The sequence below is a fragment of the Cyprinodon tularosa genome, unplaced genomic scaffold (genome assembly GCF_016077235.1).
Source record: "Cyprinodon tularosa strain WSP-4 unplaced genomic scaffold, ASM1607723v1 ctg90, whole genome shotgun sequence".
Classification (NCBI taxonomy): domain Eukaryota; kingdom Metazoa; phylum Chordata; class Actinopteri; order Cyprinodontiformes; family Cyprinodontidae; genus Cyprinodon; species Cyprinodon tularosa.
Window position 1 is genome coordinate 1,714,457 of NW_024039674.1, and position 26,072 is coordinate 1,740,528.

General features: G+C 38.8%; 1 protein-coding gene across 1 annotated transcript in view; it reads left to right on the top strand.

The window, feature by feature from the left end:
• The window catches only part of LOC119775988 (corticotropin-releasing factor receptor 1-like), a 120,801-nt gene that overhangs the window by 80,955 nt on the left and 13,774 nt on the right, over positions 1-26,072 (top strand). The window contains exons 7-10 of the mRNA XM_038274175.1: positions 13,953-14,073; positions 14,610-14,763; positions 17,137-17,197; positions 18,279-18,351. Of these exons, the coding sequence (XP_038130103.1) occupies positions 13,953-14,073; positions 14,610-14,763; positions 17,137-17,197; positions 18,279-18,351 (409 nt within the window). The remainder of the gene's footprint in view (positions 1-13,952; positions 14,074-14,609; positions 14,764-17,136; positions 17,198-18,278; positions 18,352-26,072) is intronic.

Below are 26,072 nucleotides of genomic sequence, written 5' to 3' on the forward strand. Positions count from 1 at the left end.
CCAAATAATTTAAGGGGAACCTATTAGGAGGAAACATGTTTCCTGTGTGTCAGAACATACAGCTGAATTATAGTAACGTGCACTGAGAAAATTAGAAAGATTACATTTTGAGACTCTCCTAAAGTAAATGGGGCTAAAACTTTCATTTTACAATTACCAAAATAACCTTCTAAACACGTGAGAGACTGGACTGGAAGGATTAACATACCTTCAAAAAAAAAAAAAGCTCTTGACTGATGAGGCTTATTGTAGATTATTCAGTTGACATAACATGTAAACTGTATGAAGGTGTGACTGCATCTGAGATTTGTGTTAATATACTGTTTTAAATTTCAAATGTATGCCTTTATATAATATATAATTGAACTTTATTGATCTCACAATGGAGAAATTCACTTCTGCATCTTAACCCATCCCCTTGGGGAGCATTGGGCTGCCACTGTGCGGCACCTGGGGAGCAATCGGGGGTTAAGGGTCTTGCTCAGGGACCAAGAGTGCTGTGGGTATAGAACTGGGTACTTGCAACCTTCTCAGAGCACAAGCGCACTGCTCTATCCAATGGGCCAACACACCTCTTTTCTTTTATTTTCTGTAGATTACATATGATCCAGATAACATAAAAGTAAATATTTCAAATATTTTGAGCTACAAAATAAATTGGTTTACATTTTCTTTTAGCCATTTTTGTATAAATGGGACTAGAGATGACTGGTTTTACCTGGGAGACGTGGAACGTAGGGTGAATCCTGAGTGTCGAGGGAAGTTGAAGACGGACGGCGGAGGGGTTGATGACTCGAGTGATCTTGTATGGGCCGATGAATCTCGGGGATAATTTGCGGGACGGGGATGTCCCGGGTGGACAGCCAGACCTCCTGGCCGACCTTGTACTCGGGGGCTGGACGTCTCTTGGGGTCTGTGAACCTCTTAGAGGACTCAGAGGAACGGTTGAGTGCTTGGATGGTCTCTCTCCAAACACGCTGGCAACAACGGATGTGGTGATTGACAGTCTTCACCGATATCTCCCTCTCGTCTGCAGGGAAGAGAGGTGGTTGGTAGCCGAGGCTAACTTGGAAGGGAGACTGACCGGTAGATGCAGACTTGGGTGAGTTATGGGCGTATTCTATCCAGGTGAGATATTGACTCCAATCGGTGGGATTATTGGAGGTGAGACAGCGGAGGGTGGATTCGAGGTGTTGGTTCATCCTCTCAGTTTGACCGTTTGAGTGGGGATGATAGCCAGAAGTTAGTGACACTTTACAATTTAGAGCAGAACAGAAAGCCTTCCAAACCTGTGAGACAAATTGGGGACCACGATCTGAGAGGATGTCCTGGGGAATACCATGGAGGCGAAAGACGTGCTTGATCAGCAACTGGGCGGTTTGATAGGCCGTAGGAAGCTTTCTGAGAGGGATCAGATGACAAGATTTGGAGAAACGATCTACGATGGTTAAAATAGTTGACATACCTCGAGACTCTGGGAGACCAGTGACGAAATCGATGGCAATATGGGACCAAGGACGTGAGGGCACAGGGAGCGGTTGCAGCAAACCAGAGGGTGGCTGATGAGAGGCTTTGTTCCATGCACAGGTGGAGCAGGCTGACACATATTCCTTTACATCTCGATGCAAAGTGGGCCACCAAAACCGTCTTGAGAACAGTGAAAATGTTCGGCTCACTCCCGGATGAGCAGAGAATTTTGCCGAGTGCATCCAATGAATGAGACGAGACCTAACAGACGAGGGGACATAGGTACGGTTAGGTGGTCCATTACCTGGGTCAGGTTCTGTGGCCAGGGCAGCGTTGATTAAATCTGTTATCTCCCAAGTGACCATTCCAACGGTACATGAGGCAGGGAGGACAGGTTGGGGTGACTCAGGTTGATCCACAGCGTAGAGACGAGAGAGAGAATCGGGCTTGGTGTTCTTAGATCCAGGTCTGTAGGAGATAATGAGATTAAAACGTGAAAAGAAGAGAGACCACCTTGACTGTCGAGGAGTAGCTTGTTTAGCGGACTGGATGTAGGCGAGATTATTGTGGTCAGTCCACACCAGGACTGGATGCTCAGCTCCTTCGAGCCAGTGTCTCCATTCTTCCAAAGCCAACTTAATGGCCAAAAGTTCTCGGTCCCCAACGTCGTAGTTGTGTTCTGCGGGAGAGAGTTTACGGGAAAAGAAGGCACAGGGATGGATTCGTTGATCAGAGTCGAGTTTCTGAGACAAAACTGCCCCTACACCGGAGTCAGAAGCATCAACCTCTAGGATAAATTGCTTAGATGGATCTGGTTGGATTAGGACTGGAGCTCTGGAAAACAAGGTTTTGAGTTTGTCAAAAGCTGCTTGTGCCTCGGGGGACCAACGAAAAACTCTCTTGGAAGAAGTTAATGCAGTTAATGGGAGGGCGGTTTGGCTGTAATTTCTGATGAACCTCCGGTAGAAATTAGCGAAGCCCAAAAATCTTTGTAGCTGCTTACGGCTTTCTGGAACGGGCCATTCTAAAACAGCTTTTATCTTCTCTTCAGAAGGCTTAACCTGCCCGCCCTCGAGCTCAAACCCCAAAAAGGTAACTGAAGATTGGTGAAACTCACATTTTTCAGCCTTTACAAAAAGTTTATTCTCTAGAAGTCTCTGAAGAACCAGGCGGACATGTCTCTTATGTTCAGATAGATTCTTGGAGTAGATCAGGATATCATCAATGTATACGAATACAAACACATTGAGAAAGTCTCTGAGGACGTCGTTCACTAGGGCCTGAAAACATGCGGGGGCATTTGTTAAGCCGAAAGGCATGACCAAATACTCGAACTGGCCCAAAGGAGTCTTAAATGCCGTCTTCCATTCATCTCCTTCACGTATCCTAAGGAGATGATAGGCATTTCTTAAATCGAGCTTTGTGAAAACGGTAGCTCTTTGTACAGGCTCAAAGGCTGAGGCGAGAAGAGGAAGAGGATATTTGTTTTTGATAGTGATTTGGTTCAGGCCTCTATAATCTATACAGGGTCTCAAAGAACCATCCTTTTTTCCAACAAAGAAAAATCCTGCGCCCAACGGGGATGAAGAAGTGCGAATTATTCCTGCAGCTAGCGACTCGTTAATGTATTTTTCCATTGTTTCACGTTCTGGTTTGGAAATGTTATAAAGTCTACTGCTGGGTAACGGAGCACCGGGTAATAACTCGATGGCACAGTCGTATGGTCTGTGTGGTGGAAGGGACGAAGCACTGACCTTACTGAAAACAGGAGCCAAATCATGGTAATCAGGGGGTACCGAAGTAAGGTCAGGGACGTCCATCTCCCCCCCACCTCTAGGGGACCCCACAGCGGGAGCTGCAGAACGGAGGCAGGTCTCGTGACACAATGTGGACCAGGACTCCACATGACGATCGGCCCAATTAATATGGGGATTATGCTTCTCCAGCCATTCATAACCCAGTACCAGTGGGGAACATGCGGATGAAAAAACAAAGAAGGTTATGGACTCTCGATGGTTACCTGAGATTAGAAGTTCAAGGGGTTGAGTTTGGTGGGTGACTTGATGAAGTTTTTTCCCATCAATCGCAGAGACTCTGAGAGGCTGGGTTAAAGGAACCGTAGCAATTTGGAGCTGTTGGACGAGATCAGAGTCTATTAAATTACGTTCACATCCAGAATCAATGAAGGCTGAAAGAGAGAGGCTCTGGTAGAGGAAAAACAACGTGGCAGGAAGCAAAAGACGAGGAGGTTTTTCATTTTCTTCATGGCCCGTCAGACTCCTCAAAACCTCTGACGGGCCCCGGCTTTTGATTTTTCTGGACAGGAAGCAATGAAGTGTCCACTCTCACCACAATAAATGCAAAGTCTGCCCAAAAATCTCCTTTGCCTTTCCTCAGGAGACAACCTTGTGTGTCCAACCTGCATCGGCTCCATTTCAGTTTCTCCAGGATGAGTAGCCTGAACAGGCAAAGGGAGAGGCTGGCTCTTTGGCTTTGGTCTGGATAACTGTTCTGTGGGGGTAGAAACAACAGTCACGTTATTAGAGGCGGGGGCAGAGGAAAATAATGCCAAACTCTTATGTTTGCGGCTGTTTCTGGCCCGAATTCGGTTGTCCAGTTTTATAGTTAATTGGATTAGTTCTTCGAGTGTAGCCGGTTCATCGCGGGTGGCCAACTCATCCTTAATATTTTCGTTTAATGCTTCGAAATAAGCACTCTTTAAAGCACCCTGGTTCCATCCGGAAGCAGCTGCTTTAACCCGGAAATTTATAGAAAATTCGGCCACAGAAGAATTTCCCTGTTTTAAATGAAGCAGAGCTCGAGAATCAAGGGTTTGGTCAGTGTCTTGGTTGAATACCTGGGAAAATTCAGAAACGAAATCTGAATAGTGACAGCTTAAGCTTTCATCTGAGGCAAATCTGGCTTGAGCCCAAGCCAGAGCTCTTCCTGTTAACTGGGAAAGGATAAACGTTATTTTCTTGTGGTCCGTGGGAAAACTGCCAGGAGAGTTCTGGAAAATGAGACGACATTGAAATAAAAATCCCTTGCAATCAGTTACGTTACCAGAAAACTTCTCTGGGAGACTTGGGCGGAACTCGGATGACGTCACAGCCGGTGACCTCGGCGGAGGAACTGGACCCGGAAATGGTTGGGTTGCTGGAGCGGTGTTAGCATTACTCACGTAGTTAGCGTAGCTTTGAAGCATATGATTATGCATATCAACCAGACGGTACAACTCACGGAGGGTCTGAGTTTGTCCTTGTATTTGGACATCTTGTTCTTGCAATCGGCGGAGGAGATCATCTGCTGGGCCTTGTGTTTGGCCGCAGTGTTCTGTCATGATGGGTTTCAGGGAGGCCCAATATGCAGAACACTGACGACACGGATGGAAAGTTTAACAGAGTTTATTGGCAAGTTCACACATATAATAAAGGCTGATGCAATGGTTCTGGGCTGGGACCGGTTCACTGGCGTCTGTGAGAAAGACAGTTTGGTTAGCGAAGGCTTGGTTGAGACTTGACTGATTGTGTTCAGGTTTGTACCTTGATGAACGTAGAGGAGGCTTTGGGAGCGGAACTGTTGGGTCCGGAGAAAGCTTGGGTTGGCAGAGTCCTTAAGCTGTTTCAGCGTCTTACTTCTAAAGGCTGTTTTGACCTTGGCTTGTGTTTCCAGCTCGGTATCCAGAGCTGCTAGGAGATCCAGAGAGAGAGTCTTCAGGTTTGGCTCGGAGGGCTGGCTCGGCAGGTTAAGCTCTTCCAGAGCTTCACAGGAGAAAGAACAGGAAACCTGGAAGCAGAGACAAAAGGGATAGAATCCAAGTTGGACTCAAAGGAGACTTGGTTCACTAGGGATCTATGGCTTAAGTGCTAACCAACTGATTAAGACACTGCGGCGTCGAGGCAAGGTCTGAAGGCAGCTTAAGTAGTCCAGGTCCTCCAGATGAGATCATTAGCTGCAGGTGTGCAGAGCAGCTCAGCAGGGAGGATCCAGGGCGGACTCTGCTGGAGAAAAGGTGTATTTCTCCAGCTCCCAACAGTTATAGCCCAGGCAGTAGGAGGATACGGATTTTGCTCCAACCCAGGTTTAAATATTTTAGGTTTTTGTTGGTTTCTTTATAGTTAGATTGGTCTGCTAGATTGGTCTTAAATGGTAACCTATATACCTGTTAATCCAGGTTTATAGGGCCCCCATTAAATACCTACACATCGTCTGAGCTTTGTCCTATGAAGTGCGGTAGTAAAATGCGTTAGCAGCGTACGTTTTTTTAACATAAGAGGATATTGTAACCCAAAAAAAATTTTCAGAAATAAAACTCAATTCATCTAAGTATTTAGCAAATCAAAGCAACTTTTCTGCAGCTGAGGTTATCACACTGGATGTTGATAACGTCCAGCCTGAGCTAATAGTAACTGAAAAAAGTTCCCAATCAAACCAAGGTGGGTTCAATCTAATCAAGCAAGTTCAAAAGCCTTTTGTTCGCCAACCTAAGCTTGCTGTGACGAGTCCTCTATGGTGACTGATCAACCAAAGAATCATAAATTAGAAGGAAAACCTTTGAGATAAGATCTATTAGGGGTTTCTAGTAACATTAACAACATTGCTTATCTCTAGCAGCTTAAAAGCAATTTGTGTGAAAAACTTTAAACTCTATCACTGGATGGCAAAGGACAGCCTCCAGATTCCTTTCTAATATTGGGAGGGAAAGATCGGAGTGTCTCAGAAAATTGCTGCTGGCAGCTGTTTCCTTCAAGCCAGAGCTTGGAATTTCATTTTGCCGGCCTATGTGGGGTTCCTTCTGGATATCTCCACTTATTGTGTCTTTGGATTATTAACGAGGGCTTTGCTTATCTTTTATTACCTGCTATGTGATCCTGCTGCTGATAGAGTCCATCCTTTCCGGCTCTCTACACCTGAGGTTTTGTATTAACCTTATCCAGCTTAGTGGTTTTTCCTACAAACTTCTTTTGCCAGGGCTTTGTAATTTTCTTCTAGCTCTTGTTTAGAAGAAAACAAGAGCCTTTCTTGTTGAGTCCTTTTTAAACCTTGAACATACTAGTGACTCTAGTATGTTTTAATTAACACTTACAAGCGTTTGTGCTTTCCAGCTGACAAGATAAGCCCCCAAACTATTTACACTAATTGAAAGAAAAACATTTAGCACCTTTATATGAACTGGAGGTTAAGAAGGATTAAAAGCAAAAGCCAATATCTGTGTCTTTGAAGAGAAATTTGTATTTAAACACACTGATATAGATTTTAAATTAATAACAAAAGCTTTACTTAGTGTTCAATAAACATTGATTCCCCAAAGCATGTGTACTGCTCTCAAACTCTGTGTTGCTCCTAATTTGTGCTTCGAAGCTGAAAACCTTTTTGTTTTTGAAAGACATTTGTTGAAACAACAAGTAAATTAGGGAATGTTTCTAATTATACTGGGGAAGTATACATTTGAAATACTTTTATCAAGGGAAAGGATGGAAATCGAAGATTTCATGATTTATGAGATAATATCAGACTCTTTGTATAAATGGGGCTTTATTCTGAGAATAACCGGTTTACAAATATATCTGCTGATGTTTGAGTTATTTTACTATGTGTACAGTTTAAGTATGCTTCTTTTCTCATCTTTAATCAACTGTTCCCTGCTTGTTTATGAATCTCACATTGTTTGAATTTTTCTACATTTCCTTTGCTCTACATCTTCCATGTTTTATTTCGTTTACAGAAGGGGAGGGGAGTTCTATTCTATAGAATAAAAGTGTTTTCTATAAATTTGGATAGCTTAACCACTGAAATAAAGAGTGGTTGTTTCTTATGCCACTCAAGGGAGTCATTTCTCTGCAAAGAACCGAGTTAATCTTATAGATCAGGGATCAGCAACCTTTTAATTACAAAGAGCCACCACAGAATAAAATTTGGCAAAAGCCATTATATAGATTCTATAATTATTGAAAGCTGTCATAAACAGGACAGATGGACTAGGTATTCAAGGCGAGTCAGACAATGGGAAGTTTCAAAATGTTTAATGACAGAAATGATCAAACAGAATAGAACAGAAATGCAGGCTGCTGAGGATAAGCGGACCGCAGCGGCTGCAGGAGGAGGGTGGGGTACCGCCCAATCACTGACACTCTGGAGGGAGAAACACAAGTAAGTGACCACGCTCATCTGGCAGGAGATGATTATCCGTGTGAATCACTTACCTGGTTTAACAGTTCAGTCCATCCTCTCTGAGGATGGCAAGATCCAGCCCATGGACTGCCAAAAGAGATGCGGCTCAGAGCCATCCAAAGTGTCCCCAATGCAGCAACCAGTGAGTAGGCAGGAGACTGATCGAGGACAGAGAAACAGTTCAGATCCGGACAGTACAGAGATCCAGGAGTCCGTAGCCTGATCAGGGATTCCAATCCGAACAATAAGAGACAGATCAAGGGTTCCAGGAATCCTCAGAGTGTGAAGCCAGGTTCAGAGTTTTATGAGTCTAGCAGCGTGCTCAGATGGAGACAGGCAGCCTCAGTGGTTGAGGGACAGAGACAGGACATGGTACCGGAATTACAGGCTTACAGGAATTAAAATTGGCCTCCCCCACCTTCCGAGCCAAAACCCTCAGGGAGAAGGGCCAGAACCCGAGCTCCCCCTGCAAGCAGAGCCAAAACCCTGAGGGTTCAGCGGAGAAGAGCCGGGACACCATCAGGAGACAAACACCAAACCCTCTAAATCCTACGCCCTACGAGAGTCAGGACATGAATCAGCAACTTACATTAACTAAAACTTGAAAACAAACATGAACAACTGACACGAATACATAACACAAATAAAAAAAGAATACACAAATAATGATCTGGTCCCAATAGCTGGGCTGAACCGTATATATAGCAGAGGGAGCAGGTGAATAAGATAAATGATATTTAGAGAGCAGGAAGGGAATGGCAGGTGAATCAGATAAGCTACCAGGCTGCGATCATGACAGAAAGCCAAGGAAATAAAACTAAGATTTTCTATTCTTAGAATTGAAAAGAAAATTGATCATTTTAAATTTTAAATGTGAAAAAAACCTTTATCTTTCAGAATAAGTCAAGCTGTGTGAGGCACCATAACTATGAAAGCCTTAGAACAACACAACCAGCAAAAAAATATATAAAGCTGAAAAACATTTAGTTACTTTTGTATCACTGGTTATATGCTGTTAAAGATATTCAATGCAGATATTGTATGATAACCGCCATTGTAATTAAAATCATTACTTATTTGGTTTGGTTAGAGCCTCAGTTCAAGGGCCAAAGAGCCACATGCATCTCTAGAGCCGCAGGTTGCAGACCCTTGTCCTAGAATGTTTAAAAACAATAGGATGTAAATAGTTGCCCACTCACCCATGAGAAAGTGACAAAAGAAGCAATTGGACTGAATGTAATTAGATTTGAATTTGGCTTGTTTCAGTTTCACGAAAAAACACCACAAGAAGACTTTATCATAAATTTGTTGCATGGGTTTCTCTGACCTACGATTAACAATAATACAGCTTCATACTGAATTTCTAGGTGAAAAACTGAAATCATATAGTAGCTAGCATTAGTTGCTGTGCTTTTTTAATGTAGTTAAACTTTTGCTGGAAGCTATCAGAACCAACTAACTAATTAGTGAGGCAACTGTTTAGCAGCACAACCTTTTTTAAGGTAGTGTCTTTAAAACAAAAAGTCACAACTGCCCATGACAATTACAGCGCCTTCCATAAAAACAGACTGCAGGTTTGATCACAGACTGCAGATCTTTGTTGAAAATCCAGGTGGTAAACACCAGGCTCATACTGAATGCAGTACATGTGGTGCCTGCACTGCAAGAAACCCAAATCATTCAAATTAATGTGTAAAATCTCATCAGCCCCGGTGCAGTGCAGGTGTGGTTACTGAGGCCGTGCAGCTAAAAAGAAAGAGGAATTAAGTTTGACCAAACGCTTTAGCGTGTGCATGTTAAGGGTCGGGGAATATAGTAGCAAAACAGGAAAGGTCAGGCAACCAGCTGGGGAAAAGTTGTGTTAAATTTTAGAATAAAATCAACCTACTAAATTACACTAACTTGGGCCATGTAAACAAAAAATAGAAGCACTAGGAAATAGAGGGGCTACTGCAGGATGAAAAAGGTTAAATATGCACAAGCACAGTTTTTTTTCCTGGAAGAGCATGAACCCACATGAACTTCTTTCCAGCACCGTTCTGAGGGAGATAAGGTCTATATTAATTGTCTATATTATTTTTGGTGCATTCTTATGGCATTGAAGATTTTAAACAAATGCATTAGCCAGCTGGAGATACCCTGTCCACCAGTAAAAAAAACAAGTACTCATGATGTATGAAAATGAACTTTGCAATGTGCAGAAATTCAACCCAAATTTAACTTAACTTTAACTTAAAAAAATCCACATTCTTTTAGATGAGTTTAAATCAACATTAAAACTCATCTAAATACAAAGAAAATGTTTTAAAATGAAATGAGATCAGGTGAATATTTTCTAATAAATCAACTTTAATGATTTATAAGGTGGACAAGATGTTGACATTCACACATTTCCATAAGTAGTAACACAACTTAGTGGAACAACAACTTCCAGACTTTAAGCAGACTCTGTGCACAATGACTGAATTATTTTCATCATTTTGCAAACATAGAAATTGCTTCCATTTGTGTTTTTCTAATAGTTTTGATTTGTCTTAAACCTGATATATCAGATTTTTTTTTTTTTTATTCAATCATGGATTACCACGTTTAAGAACTTAAAGTTTACAAGGAATCCTCGAACTCAACTGACATTAATGAATCTTCACCCTGAAGCTCCTCACTGGGGACTGGAAGTGATGTATGCTCTTCCAGTTAATAGCTTACTATGCAATACCATGACTCTATTGAAGGGGAGTCCACGCAGGACGTTCTGATCGTAAGGGAACTCTTCTGCTTGCAATCCCTGTCCTCGGTGCTTAGACCGGGCTGCAGAAGAATCAATACTGCCTCCCTGTTAATGAGAGGCTGCGCACAGATTACTTAACAAGAACAGCAGTGGCAGTTTAAAGTATCTAAATCCTGTGTAGTTGCAATGTATATTTGGTGATTCTTATATAATATGTAAGGAATTTGTCAGATGGACTTGCTTTTATGACAGTGTGGGGACTTTAATCTGTTTAATCTGGTTACACAGTCAAGTCATGGGGACCTATGTCCTTATGGGGACCAAAATCCTGGTCTACATGTGGCAAAGTTCTTTTCTTTGAGCCGGGGTTAGGTGTAGGACTAAGGAATGAATTCAGTTCAAGTAAGAGTTAGGGTTAGGCATATGTCGGTAATAGTTAGGGTTTATACATTAATTGCTTCTATGCATAGATATCTCAAGTAACAAAGTAAAAATACTTTGTTACCTTATTAAATACAAATTTTGGTTATCTATACTTCACTGGAGTAATTATTTTGTAGACAACTTTTTAGTTCTACTCTTTCTACTCTTCTCTATTTTTTACTTCTTACAGTTTAACAATAGACTTGTTAGTTTTGTTTCATTTGCTTCTCAAACCAAAATAAACAGTTTTTCAAGATGGTGCAAAGTTAAATTTGACACTTACCAAATAGTTATAAAACTAAGAAAATTAAGTATCAGCATCTATCCTTAACATTTTCTCCTGCATTACTTTTGCTGTTATACTTTAGTTTTAAAATTGGTACTTTTACACTTTTACTTGAGTAAAAAGCTGAAGTTGATACTCTGACTTCTATAAAAGTATTTTCAAACAGTAGGAATTATACTTCTATTTGAGTAATAAATAGAAATTCTTTTGACACCTCTGCTTTTATGAATAGGAACACAAGAAGCTCTTAAAATGATCTCATCTGTTCATGTATAAAATGTCTGCTCGGCACATCTCCTTCTATGTTCTACTTACAGTCCTGACACAGCACATGAATCTTCCATGACCAAATGACCCAAATATTTCCCTTTTTCATCATGTTTGAGTTGCACTTTGTGAAACGATGAAATATTCAGCTTGTAGACTTCCTCAGTAGTTTTGACATTGAAAACATGTTTCTAGGATTTAGTACCCGAAATGAGATACTTTGGGTTTCCTCAAATAAGTCTGGGCTCCAGATATGTTTTTTAAATTGAAAGAAATGATAATCTGATTGATCACACCGAGCAAAGTACAGCAATTGTTCATTGGGACAGTCTTGGCTTTTCTGCATTACATTGCAAACAAAAATTCAGGTTATGTTGGAAAAGGGAGTCTTCTGAAAATTTAGTACATTTTAGGGGTAGATCCTGTAACTGGTTGGTTGCCAAGTCATGCTTTGTCATTTCAGTCATTATGTCAATAGGAAATGCAGTTCTCCTGCCTTGATGTTGACTTTGGGTTCCTAAGACTTCCTACAGTGATATATAAATACAGGCCGTTTACTTCTTGATGTCTGACACAATACTCCCTTCAGGCCGTAAGGTTACTCCAAGGATATTGTCATAAACACGGGACAGATGGACCCAGTATTCAAGGTGAGACAGTCAGTAGGAAAGTTCAAAGCGTTTATTAAATGAAAACAAAACTAAAGTGGAGCTGCTAGGATCTGCGGCTCACGGATGCTGCAGGAGGGGGGCGGGGCACCGCCCAATCTCTGACACTCTGGTTTAACAGTTCAGTCCATCCCCCTGGAAAGGGGCGCAATCCAGCCGTTGGACTGAAGACAGACGCGGCATGCGTCACTGAGTGTCCCCGGTGCAGAAGTCCCAGAGAACTTGCAGGAAGCCGATCCTGGACAATGATTCAGAACAGGCAAGAACAGACAGAACAGGCAGGATCCAGGCTTCCAGGCATCCTAGAGCTCCCATGCAGGTTCAGAGTCCAGAAGCGTGACCAGGCGGGCCCGCACAGGAGCAGAAAGGATCAGGTGCTGACGGGCAGGCTCAGTGGAAGAGGGTAGCCGAAACAGGACGTGGAAGCAGTACTTAAACAGGACCTTTTAACTGGTCTCCACCTTGGACCTAGGCTTACTGGAATAAAAACTGATCCTCCCCGCATAAAGGGCCAAAAAACCAGAAGATTCAGCAGGGGAGGACCAGTGGATGAACAGGAGACGTGACAAACACAAAAACCTCTTTCCACTGGCCGCCGAGATCCAGGACATGAACCTTGGAATCAACAGAAACTGGGAAGACTGAACAGAAAAAAAAAAAAAACATCTAATGATCTGGCCATGATAGCTGGGACTGAGCCCTGTATAAGGACAACTGGCAGGTGGATGAGATGAGTGATAATTAGGAGTTGGAAAGAGTTAAGCAAGTGAACGGCATGAGTAATTAAGGCCAGCTATCACAGCAGATCATGACAGATATAACATGCATGTAATCGTCACATTAAATAAAAAAAAGCTTTTATTTAGGACTAATTTGTCCTACAATATCATCCACAATGCATTTGATTACTCAAATACAGACATGGTAGGCGTAATCTTGTGCTGAAAAAACTGCTGTGACTGCTGCTTAATAAGATCAAGTAAAACAATTAATGCACGGTGCAGTGTATCATTAAGGTTTGTATGCAGAGGAATACAACATTTCCCTGTAATTAACACCCAGCAGGCCCCAACGGCACATTGGCACAGGAAGTGAGGTCATGCATCATAATTAATATGACCTTTTAAATAAAAAGCTCCCATAGTTTTGGCACAGCAGCCTCACTAATCCTTAGAGCAGAACCAGAGAGAAATGAGACACCTAATGTTCAAACAAAACAGTTAATGAAGCTGTAAATGTTTTTATTTTTAGCCTTTTAAACTTTCATATTAATTAAGTTACTTTGAGGGATCCTACTTAGGAGTATTGATGAGTTTTTTTTTGTTTGTTTTTTACTGTGGATGCTTAATAAAATCACTAATCTAACTAACTGAAAAATTCCTGGTCATGCTCACCTACACAGCCAGTGCAAAGCCTGTGCAAGTGACACCTATTAAAAATGTATGCGTGCTAAAAAATAAATCATGTCGCTTGCGCTCAACCTCAGAGAGAGCAGCCTTGACTGGCTGATAATGCCGTCAGATGGTGACGACAAATGAGGCTGTCACTACAATGACTGGGGTTGGCTTGTTCTGTCCATTCAGCTGTGTGTTTCTATTTTGGAACACACGCTTAGAGGCACTTAGGCAGATTCTTTAATTGCATCCCAGGGTCGGTTTATTTACATCATTAAAAAAATAGTGCACTTTAAGCACATGACACGAGTGGAAAAACAACATTTAAATCATACTTTTATGTTCAAGTTAGCTATCAGGAGCATTGGGAGATTAAATATCTAGATTTTTCTCAAACTTCCAATTATTTTGATAAATCTTTTTTTATTATCTAGCAGTGATCTGATGGGTGGACTCTGATTTAAATTGGTACATTTCTGGTTCTGCACATGGTCTCAGCTATCATGTAAGAGCTCTGTTTTTTTTTCCCTCCTGTGTTTTTCTTTCAGGAGTATTCGATGCCTCCGAAACATCATCCACTGGAACCTTATCACCGCCTTCATCCTGAGGAACGCCACTTGGTTCATTGTCCAACTCACCATGAGCCCCGAGGTGCACGAAAGCAATGTGGTGAGTGGTGATTTATCTAAACATCACAGCATCAAATGTCTTGACTTTATATCCAACTTGTTCTTGTTTCCATATGCTGATACTTTATCTTTGATTAAAATCATTTTGGCCAAACAAGTATTTTTTTTTTTTTTTTTTTTTTCAGGTTTGGCAAAGTTCAAGTTAACTATTACTCTCATAAAATTAAACTCACCAATCAAAGTTCAGAAAATAGTGTTTTGCTAAAGATGACCAACATTTCAATAATTCTTTTAGATTTATAAAACATAAGTAGCAAATATTCTTAAGATCTTACGTTATTAATAGTTGATCTAATATAATCTATTTGGCAAAAGCATACAATATATGTTCATTGAACTATGAATTAGAAGACTTAAAGGGAATGAGATAATAGATCGGCCAAAGTCTGAATATTAAAATGATTTCATTAAATAATTGCTTGAAAATGTCATGAAAAAAATTTTGTTGATCTAATTACATGGATAATTTCTTTCTGCAGATGTAGGTTTACCTGTTGTATTTTTTTATTTTCTCAGATTTGGTGTCGTCTTGTCACTGCATCATTCAACTATTTCCACTCCACCAACTTTTTTTGGATGTTTGGAGAAGGCTGCTACCTCCACACTGCCATCGTGCTCACATACTCTACTGACAAGCTCCGCAAGTGGATGTTCATCTGCATCGGCTGGTGTACGAACATCTGTGAAATACTCAAATCTAGATGTATAAAAACTTTAACCCTTGCCAGTGCGTATTTTGGCAAATACATTTTGTAAACAGTGGTGTTATTGCAAAAATGTAGTAACTTGAAACTGATGTAGGTAGGGCTGAAACAATTAATCGGATTGATCGTTGTTGATCGTTTTTTTGAAATAATCGTCAACTAATTTAGTAACCAATTCATCGTTAACTGGAGTATAGAGACTCTAAAACATGCCTTTAGCTGATAGAGTGACCCACTTATAACAGTAAATATATAAAAAGAAATAAATAAATAAAAAAATAAAAAAAAAAATATATATATATATATATATATATATATATATATATATATATATATATATATATATATATATATATATATATATATATATATATATATATATATATATATATATATAAAAATGTTGCATTTAACATAAAAAAAAAACTTTTTCGTCTGCCAATATGCTCTATCCAGAACTCCTCAAGTGGAAACGTTTTATTTTCAACTGGTCTAAAAATCTTCTTTAAGGAACCTTTGGCTATCCGATTATTAATCAATTTATGGAAAACATGATCTACAGATTAATTGATTTTCAAAAAATAATCGTTAGCTGCAGCCCTAGATGTAGGATCAGGTTCAAGTTAATAATGGCAACTAGAAAGAAGGGAGAAGTCAGATAAATAAGGAACAATATTATCATCAAATGTGCAGAACATACATTGGCTCTCCTGAAGTACAACTGACTTTTTTATGTATTTTTAGACAAATTGAAACAAGACAACAGAAAACTGTGCTGTTTGCTAAGGGGTTTAAAAATGAATTATTGCTGAGATTATTGCTGTTCGGGTTTAGATACAATCAAGAATCTTTAAAAAATTATCTACCATCTAAAATCATGCAGAAACATGCTTAAATGTTGCTTATTATTGGGTTAGTTATGTTTTTCATTACAGAAGCTAACATCAGCAATTAATCTTAACTTTAAAGAAATGTCGAATTTAAAACAGTTTTATTTTGTGGTAACCCTGGTCTTTTAAAAAAATCGAATGAAAAAAAATATTTTAGAAGGATCTTAAGATCGCATTGCTATATGTAGAAGCAATGATCTTCAAACCTCTAGTAAAATTCAAGGCTTTTCATGCAAAAGAAATTAAACCAAGACAAATTTGTTTCCAGACTTCTACATTTAATGAGAAATGCAACATATATAACTTAAACTAGATCTGAAAACCAAACAAAACGTTTTTGCAGATTTACAAAACATTATTTGGAATTGACAACTCATCTTTTTGGCTTAAAAAATGCATTTGCATGTTTTAATGATAGAAGATTAAAGTAAAACGTTTTATAGTAAAATAATCATCCAAATTACCTACCTATTATCTTTCAGTAAGTTTGAAAAAACTAATCTGACATAAACGGTAATATGCTTATTTTGTTGGTTTTTTTTGTCATTTTATTGGGAGAAATTGTGTTTCACGATAAACGGTTTGAATGCTCAAGTCTTCACTTTGTGCTCGTTTAATCCCAGCAGACGTAACTAAAGGTCAGATGAAATTTTTGCCAACAATAGGAGAGTTAACTGGATGGAGACACTGGGATTTCGTGTGGCAGCTGGGAAATGTATCGTGAAAAATTCACAAGCTCTCCGTTTGGAACTGTCAAGCCAGGCTCTATAGTGCTGAGATTAGGTGTATTGTGTGTTGGCCAAATTGCATTTGCTGCAGGAACGTTCTGCATTATGAGATGATGGCAGTACATTCCAGAGCTGCTGTGAAAACCACAAATAAAAGCTCACTTTTTTCTAGCATTAAGTAACTTTCTAGCTTTGAGATCCCAAAGTTTTATCACAAAAATAAAGGTTGGTTGATTGGATGGGGCTTTGTGAGTAAACCTTATTGAGGTCTAGCGTTTCACTGCTGAGGTCAGTGACTAATAAGGCAGAAAGTCTCTCAAGATTAGGAAACTTGAGCTTCGAATGTGTGACGTGAAAGCTTGTAAGGCCATTTGATGCCTCTGTTAGTGTCATTTAGATGTTGGTAATTGCTGTTTGTATGCCTTATTAAACTTCTATAAGCCTGTAAATCATCACATCCCCCTGGATTATCATCTGCTCTTTATTCGTACACACAGAAACATTCGGATGGTGACAAGCCTTGGCATGCATCTATGGATAGCGGCATGCAAACAGCTATTCCTTTTGACAGTACTTGGCAGGCGTTGATGCTCTGGCTGGAAAAAAAGGACATGAATTTCATATTTCAGTGAAAAATCCCTGAAAAGCTATGTGACTTGATTAGCAGAGAAGGGTGAAGAGGAATCCATCACTCTGTGTGTGTTTTTTTTTCACCCTTCAGGTATACCTTTCCCTATAATTGTGGCGTGGGCCATCGGGAAGCTGTACTATGACAACGAGAAGTAAGTTGTTGACTCTAAACACCGTTTTTGACATTTGAGACTGAACTAATCTGGTAATAAAAGGAAAAGGCCAACGGCAAACCAAATTACATTAAGAGAATGAATGTGTATTAATTATCTGTTGTAATTAAATTAGCATTGTAGAACTGGTTGCATTATTTATAAGTGCTGACACCATTTTCCTTTTGATTGGGAGCGCTTTTTCTCCTTTTCCGTGTATTACCAGGGTAAGAATATCCTCTGAACAAGTCTGATGATTTATTTTTTTTAGATTGTTGGCAAAATAAAAAAAAAAACATGAAACAAAATCCCAGAGGATGCAGAGCCTGGTTTTTTCTTGAGACTATTTGGATGTATGGGTCATGTTGCTTTATTACCACAAAGTGATAGTGATTCCCTCCCACTGGACCATCCTGCTGCAAGGAAAACTCACTGGAGCACCAAATGTATTAAAATCAAATTTAACGGCCATGTATGTTAACAGATACTAGAGAGTTGGTTTGTTTGCCCATTAGCTACAGTGAACAAGTCTACAGGAAAATACAGACAAAGGGCAAGAAAACAGAACTGGATTTTTTTTTTTTTTTTTTGGCTTCACATTGAAATAATTCAATTTAAAAAGAAAAACTACTGATCAAATTTAGCAATACATACAAGGCCCACTTAGCAGCAACCCTTAAAATAAGTTTAGCTTTTGCATAATCTCAAAGTGAAAAAAGCTATGATCGATGAAATAGTGAAAAATTCTACCTTTGGTATATATGTTGTTCTGGGCTCTGTGACTGACACCATCAGGACCTGGAAAATAAAATGGTTGCAACAATTTTCTAAAAGTAACAAAAAAATTGCATGAAATATCCTCAACATAATTAATTGATTCTGTGAGCTGCAGGGCACTGTGTATATTTATTGTTCTATTCTGTATTCTCTATTTTTAGACAATGTCTTGCATTTTTTTGTTTCATCTGTTGCAAAGATACTTTGAATAGACACGATACTGCTGAATATTAGGTAATGAAACTCCAATTTATCTTGTTTAGCCGTATCTTATCTTGACAAAATGCTTTTGTTGGTTTTTCAGGTGCTGGTTTGGGAAGCGACCCGGTGTCTACACTGACTACATCTACCAAGGTCCCATGATCCTTGTGTTAGTGGTAAGATCCTGGTCTTTCCTTCATTTGTAGTGCGAACCTGTCTAACACAACCTGCTGATGCAATTAGTCTTCATTATGTCTCTAAAGTGCCAAGCAGCCATGAAGAGCTGGAAAGTACAACACATTCTTCATGTTAAGAGTGATAAATGTGATCCCTGAACACGTTTTTCTTCCAGGCTTAACTTTTAAATCTCTGAGATTTGACAAAGTCTGGGATTCATATTGGACTCTCGGATGGAAAAATAATAACGAAATCGAATGCACTTTCTCTTTAGTAGCAAATATATTTAACATTGGGTCATTTCCAAACTCTGAGGGGAAGATTTGATTGCTTTTTTTCATGACCTCTTCAGGTATGAGCAATTGTAAAGTTACATAATCTTTTTAAATGATAAACTCCCTCATCTGATTCCAGTTCATCGTTCAGTCACAGCTGAAAGGAATATTGACACCTCTTTAAAATATTTTAAATTTAAATGTGAAATTCATTTATTTAGCAGTTTATTGCCAATCCAATAATGCTCAACTTATATGAAATACATTAATCAATTTGGGATTTGATTTTACTCTCTTTTGAGGTTTTAACAATCAGTTGTCTCCTCCTCCTCTAATGACCCCCTAATGAGCTTTCAAGAGATCATCCTCAGTCCAGCCGTGTTATATACTTACTTTCCATACATTAACATAAATACATCTTATTGTATTTGCAGTAGGAAGTTTACACATACCTATCCTTTGTCATGATTGGTTTAACCAATCTGACCCACATGCAGAGAACCACTCAGAGCCCAGGGAAAAAGTTTAACAGGTTTATTAAATGTAGATTAATAACAGAAGTTGGATCTGGAACTCAGTGGACTGGTGAACCGGAACTGGAAAGTCTGAAGGGGAGATCACAGTGATCAAGTACCGTAGGAAATTTGGCTTAAATATTACTGGAGAGGGACTCACGTCAGTTACTCAGGAAGGCTTCCTGCTGAAGAGCAAAGACAAAAACTAGATAAGATTCAGAGAAACAAAGCTTAGGTTAGACTCAGCTAATCTCAGCTTGGCTAAAGAACCCAAAACTGGCAAACGCTCTGGCGTCGAGTTAGTGACAGCCCACTGCTCAAATACTCCTCCAGTAATGATCCAACGAGCCACAGGTGTGCAGGGAGGCCCAACGAGGACAGGGCAACACCTGGTGGTGGAGAGAGAAAAACACACAAACAACCCACACAAATTGGATTCCTAACATCCTTTGCCTTATTATAATTACTTCAGGGCTTTTAGATATATAATTAAACTGTTATTATATCATGGTGAAATGATCACATAATGAAAATAGCCCCTTGAACCCTACTGACCCACCGGCGGGTCCAGCTGCTACGTGACCTCGTAATTTTACCAAAACCCCCAGTATTGATGTAAAAAACATATTTGGCACAGTTTGGTGACATTTATGGATAAATGTGCCAAAATGGCCTCTCCGCCTAAGAAATTTCTCACTAATACCATTCTAAAATAAATATGATTCATCTGATTGAGTCCAAATTTGGTATATTTTTACACAACATTTAGATTTGAAAGTCTGTACTACTTTTTTGTGCTATAAATAATATTTTGGTAGTGTTTTGCAATGTTTATTTCAAAGAAAATTTTGGCGAGGTTCAAAAAATGCAAAATATTTTGTATTTTGTCCCTAATATTTCAGGCAGGGTCAAAGCTACAATGGTGCTGACACCAGAAAACCATTCTATGACATCTTACCTTTACAGACATGCCAAAAGTTTCTTCTTAAATCTAATAGCTTTGAGGCTATAAGTTATTTACTTTTGTGTGTTTTTGTCAGGCAGAAATTTATTTATACCGCCTTAGGGTGTAAGAGGATAGAATGAAATTTTTTAATAAACTTTATATTTATTAGTACTTTTTTTTTCTTGGTTTCGTTGGTAACTTCCGCCTTCATCAGAGGTGTAACAGCTGTTATTCTTTGAGGCGGTGTCAAATTGTCAGGTATATTGGTGAGCAGAATGCAAACGGTTCTTCACCAGAAACAAAATCGGTTTTAAGTGATCCATGCATTTCAGCACTGCTGAAGTCAGAGCTTTGGGAAATGACTTAATGTTAGTCTGCTTAACCAGTTCAAAACCAGTTTCTTTCTGTGTCCTGTTGGATTATCAGACAATTTTGAACTATTGGTTGTCCAACTATCTATTGGACAACTGATTTTAGGCTAAATGGCAGTAGTTGTCATAGTTATTTTATCGATAATGCAACGTTATTGAGCCCCCTACAGCATGACCCTACCACTGCCATGCATGACAGTTGGTTTTGCCTAACCTTTAACCCCTCAAACGTTCATGTACTGTAGTGGTTAAAAAATCCCAGTCTTTGTCTTCCTTCACAAAACGTTTATCCAGAAGCAATTTAAATTGTCATGCTTTTCATGCTGATGTTATGTCAGCTTCACAATGAATTGTGACCCTAATGTTCCAGCATTTTCCAGTTTGTGGCAGTTGGAGCCGTATAGCTTCCTGTGCAAGACATTTCCTGAGAGCTCTTTATTCAGCTGTCCTTCACATGTTTATATTCGTTATATACTATTAGTGGCAGCTATATTTGAGCCTGGGTGTATTATTTTGACTGTTTATATTTATTAGGAAAAATCCACTACAAAAGCACACATTTTGGAATCTGCTTCTTTTCTTTCAAATCAAAAACAAATCTGGGGTTAATTACTATAATGATTTCAACTAATGTTTGCTCCCCTTGTCCCTAGATGTCCATACAGAAGGAATTTCTCAATAAACAGGTTTTGCATTGAAAAATTCAAGAGAAAAACGTTTTAAGGATTCAGTGTTATTTTCTTTTTTTTATTCATTATTTTGCATTGCCTGCTATAATGAATATATAATGTTTTCAAGTCAGGCTTTGATGAGCAGATGGATGTGAATAGATAAAATAGGAAAGTTGGAAATAAATTGGATTGCCAAGCAGAATGATAAATAAAAGATTGATAGATTCACTTTTGCATCATTTTTAAGTCTAAGAAAAAATTTTTCTTTTCCTTTTAGGCCAAAGTCCAATTTGTTGTACTTTTAGCAGTGAGTGAATTCAGTGAAAAAAATCTTTTTTTTTGTTTTTTGATTTTTTGCTGTTGATGTTTTTGCTCTCTTGCACACAACATGTTATAGGGTATTATTTAGATTATACAATTTGAAATCCAATTTGAAAAGCATTTTCTAATGGCACATTTTCAATTAAATATTTAAAGGAAAATTCTGGTTTTTAACACTTTTAGCCCATTTTCTGTAGTGTCCAGGATTAAATCGAATGATCGACACCAAAATTTTGACAATTGGTCCTGTCTCTGCTATTTGGCTCATGCAGAATCCCCCCCTGGCTGCTTCAGAATGGCTTCCATAGTGCATGTCCGATAATGTCCTTAAAACAACCTTAAACGTTCTTTTTTTAAAATATGCTACTCACCGGGTCGTCAGCGCTGTTCAATGACGTTCCAAAAAAAGTTTTGTGAAGAAAAACCGTTCCTGTCTTGTTTTATTTAGCATTTTGTAAATCCCAGAACTATTTTTTCCGATACATCACAACCGCTTATAAACTTCCGCTTCCCGTTCGAATCTGAAGCGTTGCACACTCCAGACCACTAGTTGGCGACAATGTCTCTATACTTTGGGAATGTATATGAATATGTCCTCCTCAAGAATCCACCTTTCGTATTCCATTTTCAGAGTTTTTTAAAGTGTTTAACAGAGACGTTAGCACCTCGACGTCGGAGTACACAGAGTGAAGCAGAAACACTTGGGCCTTGCGAAAAGACTACAACTAAGCGTAAACAGGCCCCATTTCCGTTTCCGGTGGCGGAGGGATATTGACTATTCCAACAGAACTCAATGGGATTTACAAAATGCTAAATAAAACACTACAGGAACGTTTTTTCTTTACGAAACTTTTTTTGGAACGTCATTGAACAGCGATGACGACCCGGTGAGTAGCATATTTAAAAAAAAGAACGTTTAAGGTTGTTTTAAGGACATTATCGGACATGCACTATGGAAGCCATTCTGAAGCAGCCAGGGGGGGATTCTGCATGAGCCAAATAGCAGAGACAGGACCAACTGTCAAAATTTTTGGTGTCGATCATTCGATTTCATCCTGGACACTACAGAAAATGGGCTAAAAGTGTTAAAAACCGGAATTTTCCTTTAAAGAGGAAAAGTAAATTCTATTTATTTATTCATCATGGAATTTGAAAATTTATTTTCAAATCGTCTTTATAAATGGAGATTTAAAAACAAAATTCATATATCTAATTATATATCTTTTACTAAGTACAAATTTGAAAAGGTTATTCCTTAGTCCATTTCCCTTATGTTTTTCTTTTTGAAATTGTGTTTTCTTTTTGCTTTACCCACTAAATGTACCTTTTTCCGTTACCCTTTTGGTCCTTGATAGCATTGAAAACCCAATTAACCCCAAAAAAAAAGCTGCTTTCATTGGTTAGACATCAATAGTTGGATCATAACACTACAAAGAAGAGCAGATTTGATTCGTGTGCTCAAAGATTAGAAGGGTCACAATATATTTATTGGAAATGGAATAAGGAATAACCTTTTTAAATGTATGATTAGAATTATTAATGAATTTTGTTTTTTTAAATTTCCACCTATAAATAGAATTTGAAAACACCTTTTTGAAATCCCAGTATTTAATGATGTATTAATAGATACAATTTACAATTCCTCTTTAATAATTAAATTTAAAACATTACAAATTGGATTTCAAATAGCATGATACAAATTTTAGATTAAAAATGGCTGATTTTCTTTCTCAGTGTCTCTCTGGGTCTTCCATAAAGGACCCTCCCGAGCAAAAGGACATAAAGGACAGTTTAACATTCATTAAGGCATTCTTTATTAAGCTCAGACTGAGATGTTTCAGGATCTGGACTGTTTGCTGTAATTGATCATGACCTTTGCCCTGAACCAGGAAATCCTGTCCACCCAGCAATATGCATTAAGCTTAAGCCCACTTTAGTTATACATGAAATAACGTCATAATAACAATCCTTTCTTTACTCACAGGGATCAAGAGGAAGGTTTGGTTTGGCGTAGTAAGAGTTTACACTTGATGATCTCAGACTGAATATGCTCATTCCCTTCTACGTGGATGAATTTGAGTAAATCTGCAAAGAGTGGGACAAAATCCTTCCACAGTAATGTAAATCAATCATGGGTGATATTGGAAACATTTGATGGTTTCTATTGCCAGAAGAACCATTTATTAGGTTTAGGGGCAATTACTTTTTCAATTGGGGCCATTTATCCAAAGGACAAGGCTATGGAAGACTTCTGGTTAATCAGTCGAAACCTTTCAGATTTGCATTCCTTAATCCATTCCATGTAAGCCATAGTGGTGTAATTTTTCATACTGCTTTCTCTTGAACCTTAACATTCAAAATGATAACTGTGGGGCTTTAAAAGGGAACTCTTGGGTATTTTACCATTTTTAAGCATTAAATTATCTGACCTTGGGGTGATTTGTTGGAACATCCATTCTTGATCACATTTGCAGCAGAAATGTTTCCCATCTGTGAATAATTTTCCTCCTTGTCAAATGATGGATTTCAATTGGTCGGAAATACTTTGTAACCATGACTAAAAGCAGCAACGTCTTTTCTAAGGTCATTGCTTATGTCTCTGCTGCTTGGCTTTATGTTCAGGATTTAATCAAGAGCACCTAACAGCTTTACCTTATAGATAAATTGTTTTTTTTGTTTTTGTTTTTTATTAACACAAGGTTAAATTAAAAAACTTAGAATCCAGCAAAGTCCATAAGATATTTATAATGTCCGTGTATGTAAATAGCCAGTATTAAAATGTGTTATGCTTAAAAAATACAGTAGTTCATAATGATGTGAGCACTTCCTTTAGGGATTGTAACATCTGTCCACGTGGTCTCCCACAGAGACTACTCTTTGTTCCAGATCTCATCCGACTGCGACAGTTTGGTCATGTCCCTGTTGAGTTTCAGTCAGAATGTCCCTGCCAGCAATCCACTGGTGGAGTGACCTTCCCAAATCTTCTCCCCTTAACTGAAAAAAAAATCATCTCTTTAAGAGGCACTTCTCTGAACTGTTTCTGTCTCTCCTCAGGCAAACATCTGCCTCTTTCAATCTCTCTTTCTGCCGCTTCTCTTGGAAAATCTCCAGTCTTGCTTACAATGGTGCTTTCTCCCAGGCTTTTTGTGTCTTTGCCAAGCACTTGATCCCTTAGGATCATCACCGGGTCACCAGAATATTTGTGGTCTCTCCTGTGAGGGGGTTGGGAACTCTGAACAGCTTTTATTATCAGCACTGAAATGAGGTCCTGTTACAATGAATTAATTCAGGATGCTATTAAAACTGTTAACATCAGCAGCAGGTCAACAGAAAGTGTGGCTCTGCAAAGACTGCCATACATCTCTTCCTGCCAAGGTCGGGTCATCTGGCAGTGTAAAGTATTCCTGTGGCTTTTTTTCCCTCTCTGTTACATCATCCCCACCTCTTGCATGAAGTACTGAGTTTGTCATTCATCACGTAGTGGAAAGATAATCTCAAGTAGCACTTTAGATTCACCAGCTACTTTCTTTATCTTTCATCACAATGTACCCAATGAATAATTTTACATTTCCCCACCTGTTCAAACCCTTAAGGGGCTCAACACCTTATTGTGGTGGAGACACCTTAACATCAGGAGACACATACCTCAACGATGTAATTATACTGGGACACAGGGCCGGCGATTGCTATAGGCGAGATAGGCAATTGCCTAGGGCGACAAATGTGTTGGGGGGCGCCCTCTAGCGTCGCCCTTAGGCTTACTTCCCATTAATCATAGAATTAGAAAAAAAAGCGAATTAAACCGGTTATGAAGCGTCGGTCAGTTTGACTTAACCTTACGTATATATAAATAGTACAATATGAACAAATAAATATACCACCGTTTTTTTATTTTTTTTTTCACATTTAAGAGAAAATCGGAGAAGATTCTGATCACTTTTCAAGCGCTCTCCAACCCGGAAGTCGTGACGTCAATCACTGCAGCACGTACACCAATATTTTGGAATGAAATTGTAAGCAAACAGATATTAAAAGTAAGACTCCTCCAGCTGCTGCCGCAGTCGGCCCGTCTTCATCATCCACTCAGAGTACCACTGGTGAGCGCACACAGACTTTGTAGCTTGTCCGGTCAGTTAAAAATATTAATTGTGAAATCCGTCTTGTAATCGGCAGCATACAAGCTAGTTAGCTTAAAAAGTAAATAAAGTTTCAGACGTGCTGCGTGATGATGTGTTCAGATTGGCTCAGTAAAATGACAATTAGGTTACCATGATGCGTTCAAGTGTAACGTAAAGAAAACGGGAAATTTTGTTTTTGGCGAGAAACATGAGTAATACAGTTGTATATTGCTCTATATATAATTAAACTACTGATGCCAACATTTATTAAAAATTACATTTAATTTAAAATACAATTATTTATTTGTTAAATATTTTCCTAATCACTAAAAACATGATGAAAAGTGACAGTAGACAATACATCAATCAACAATTGTGAAAATATATTCTAGTTAGTTTTATGTCATTTCGAAGTGGCCTATTACATTAGCCATGTTTATTGAAGGCTAGAAACGTTTTTGTTATGCTCACTTGTTAAGCAATAGAAGCAATACCAGTTCTGT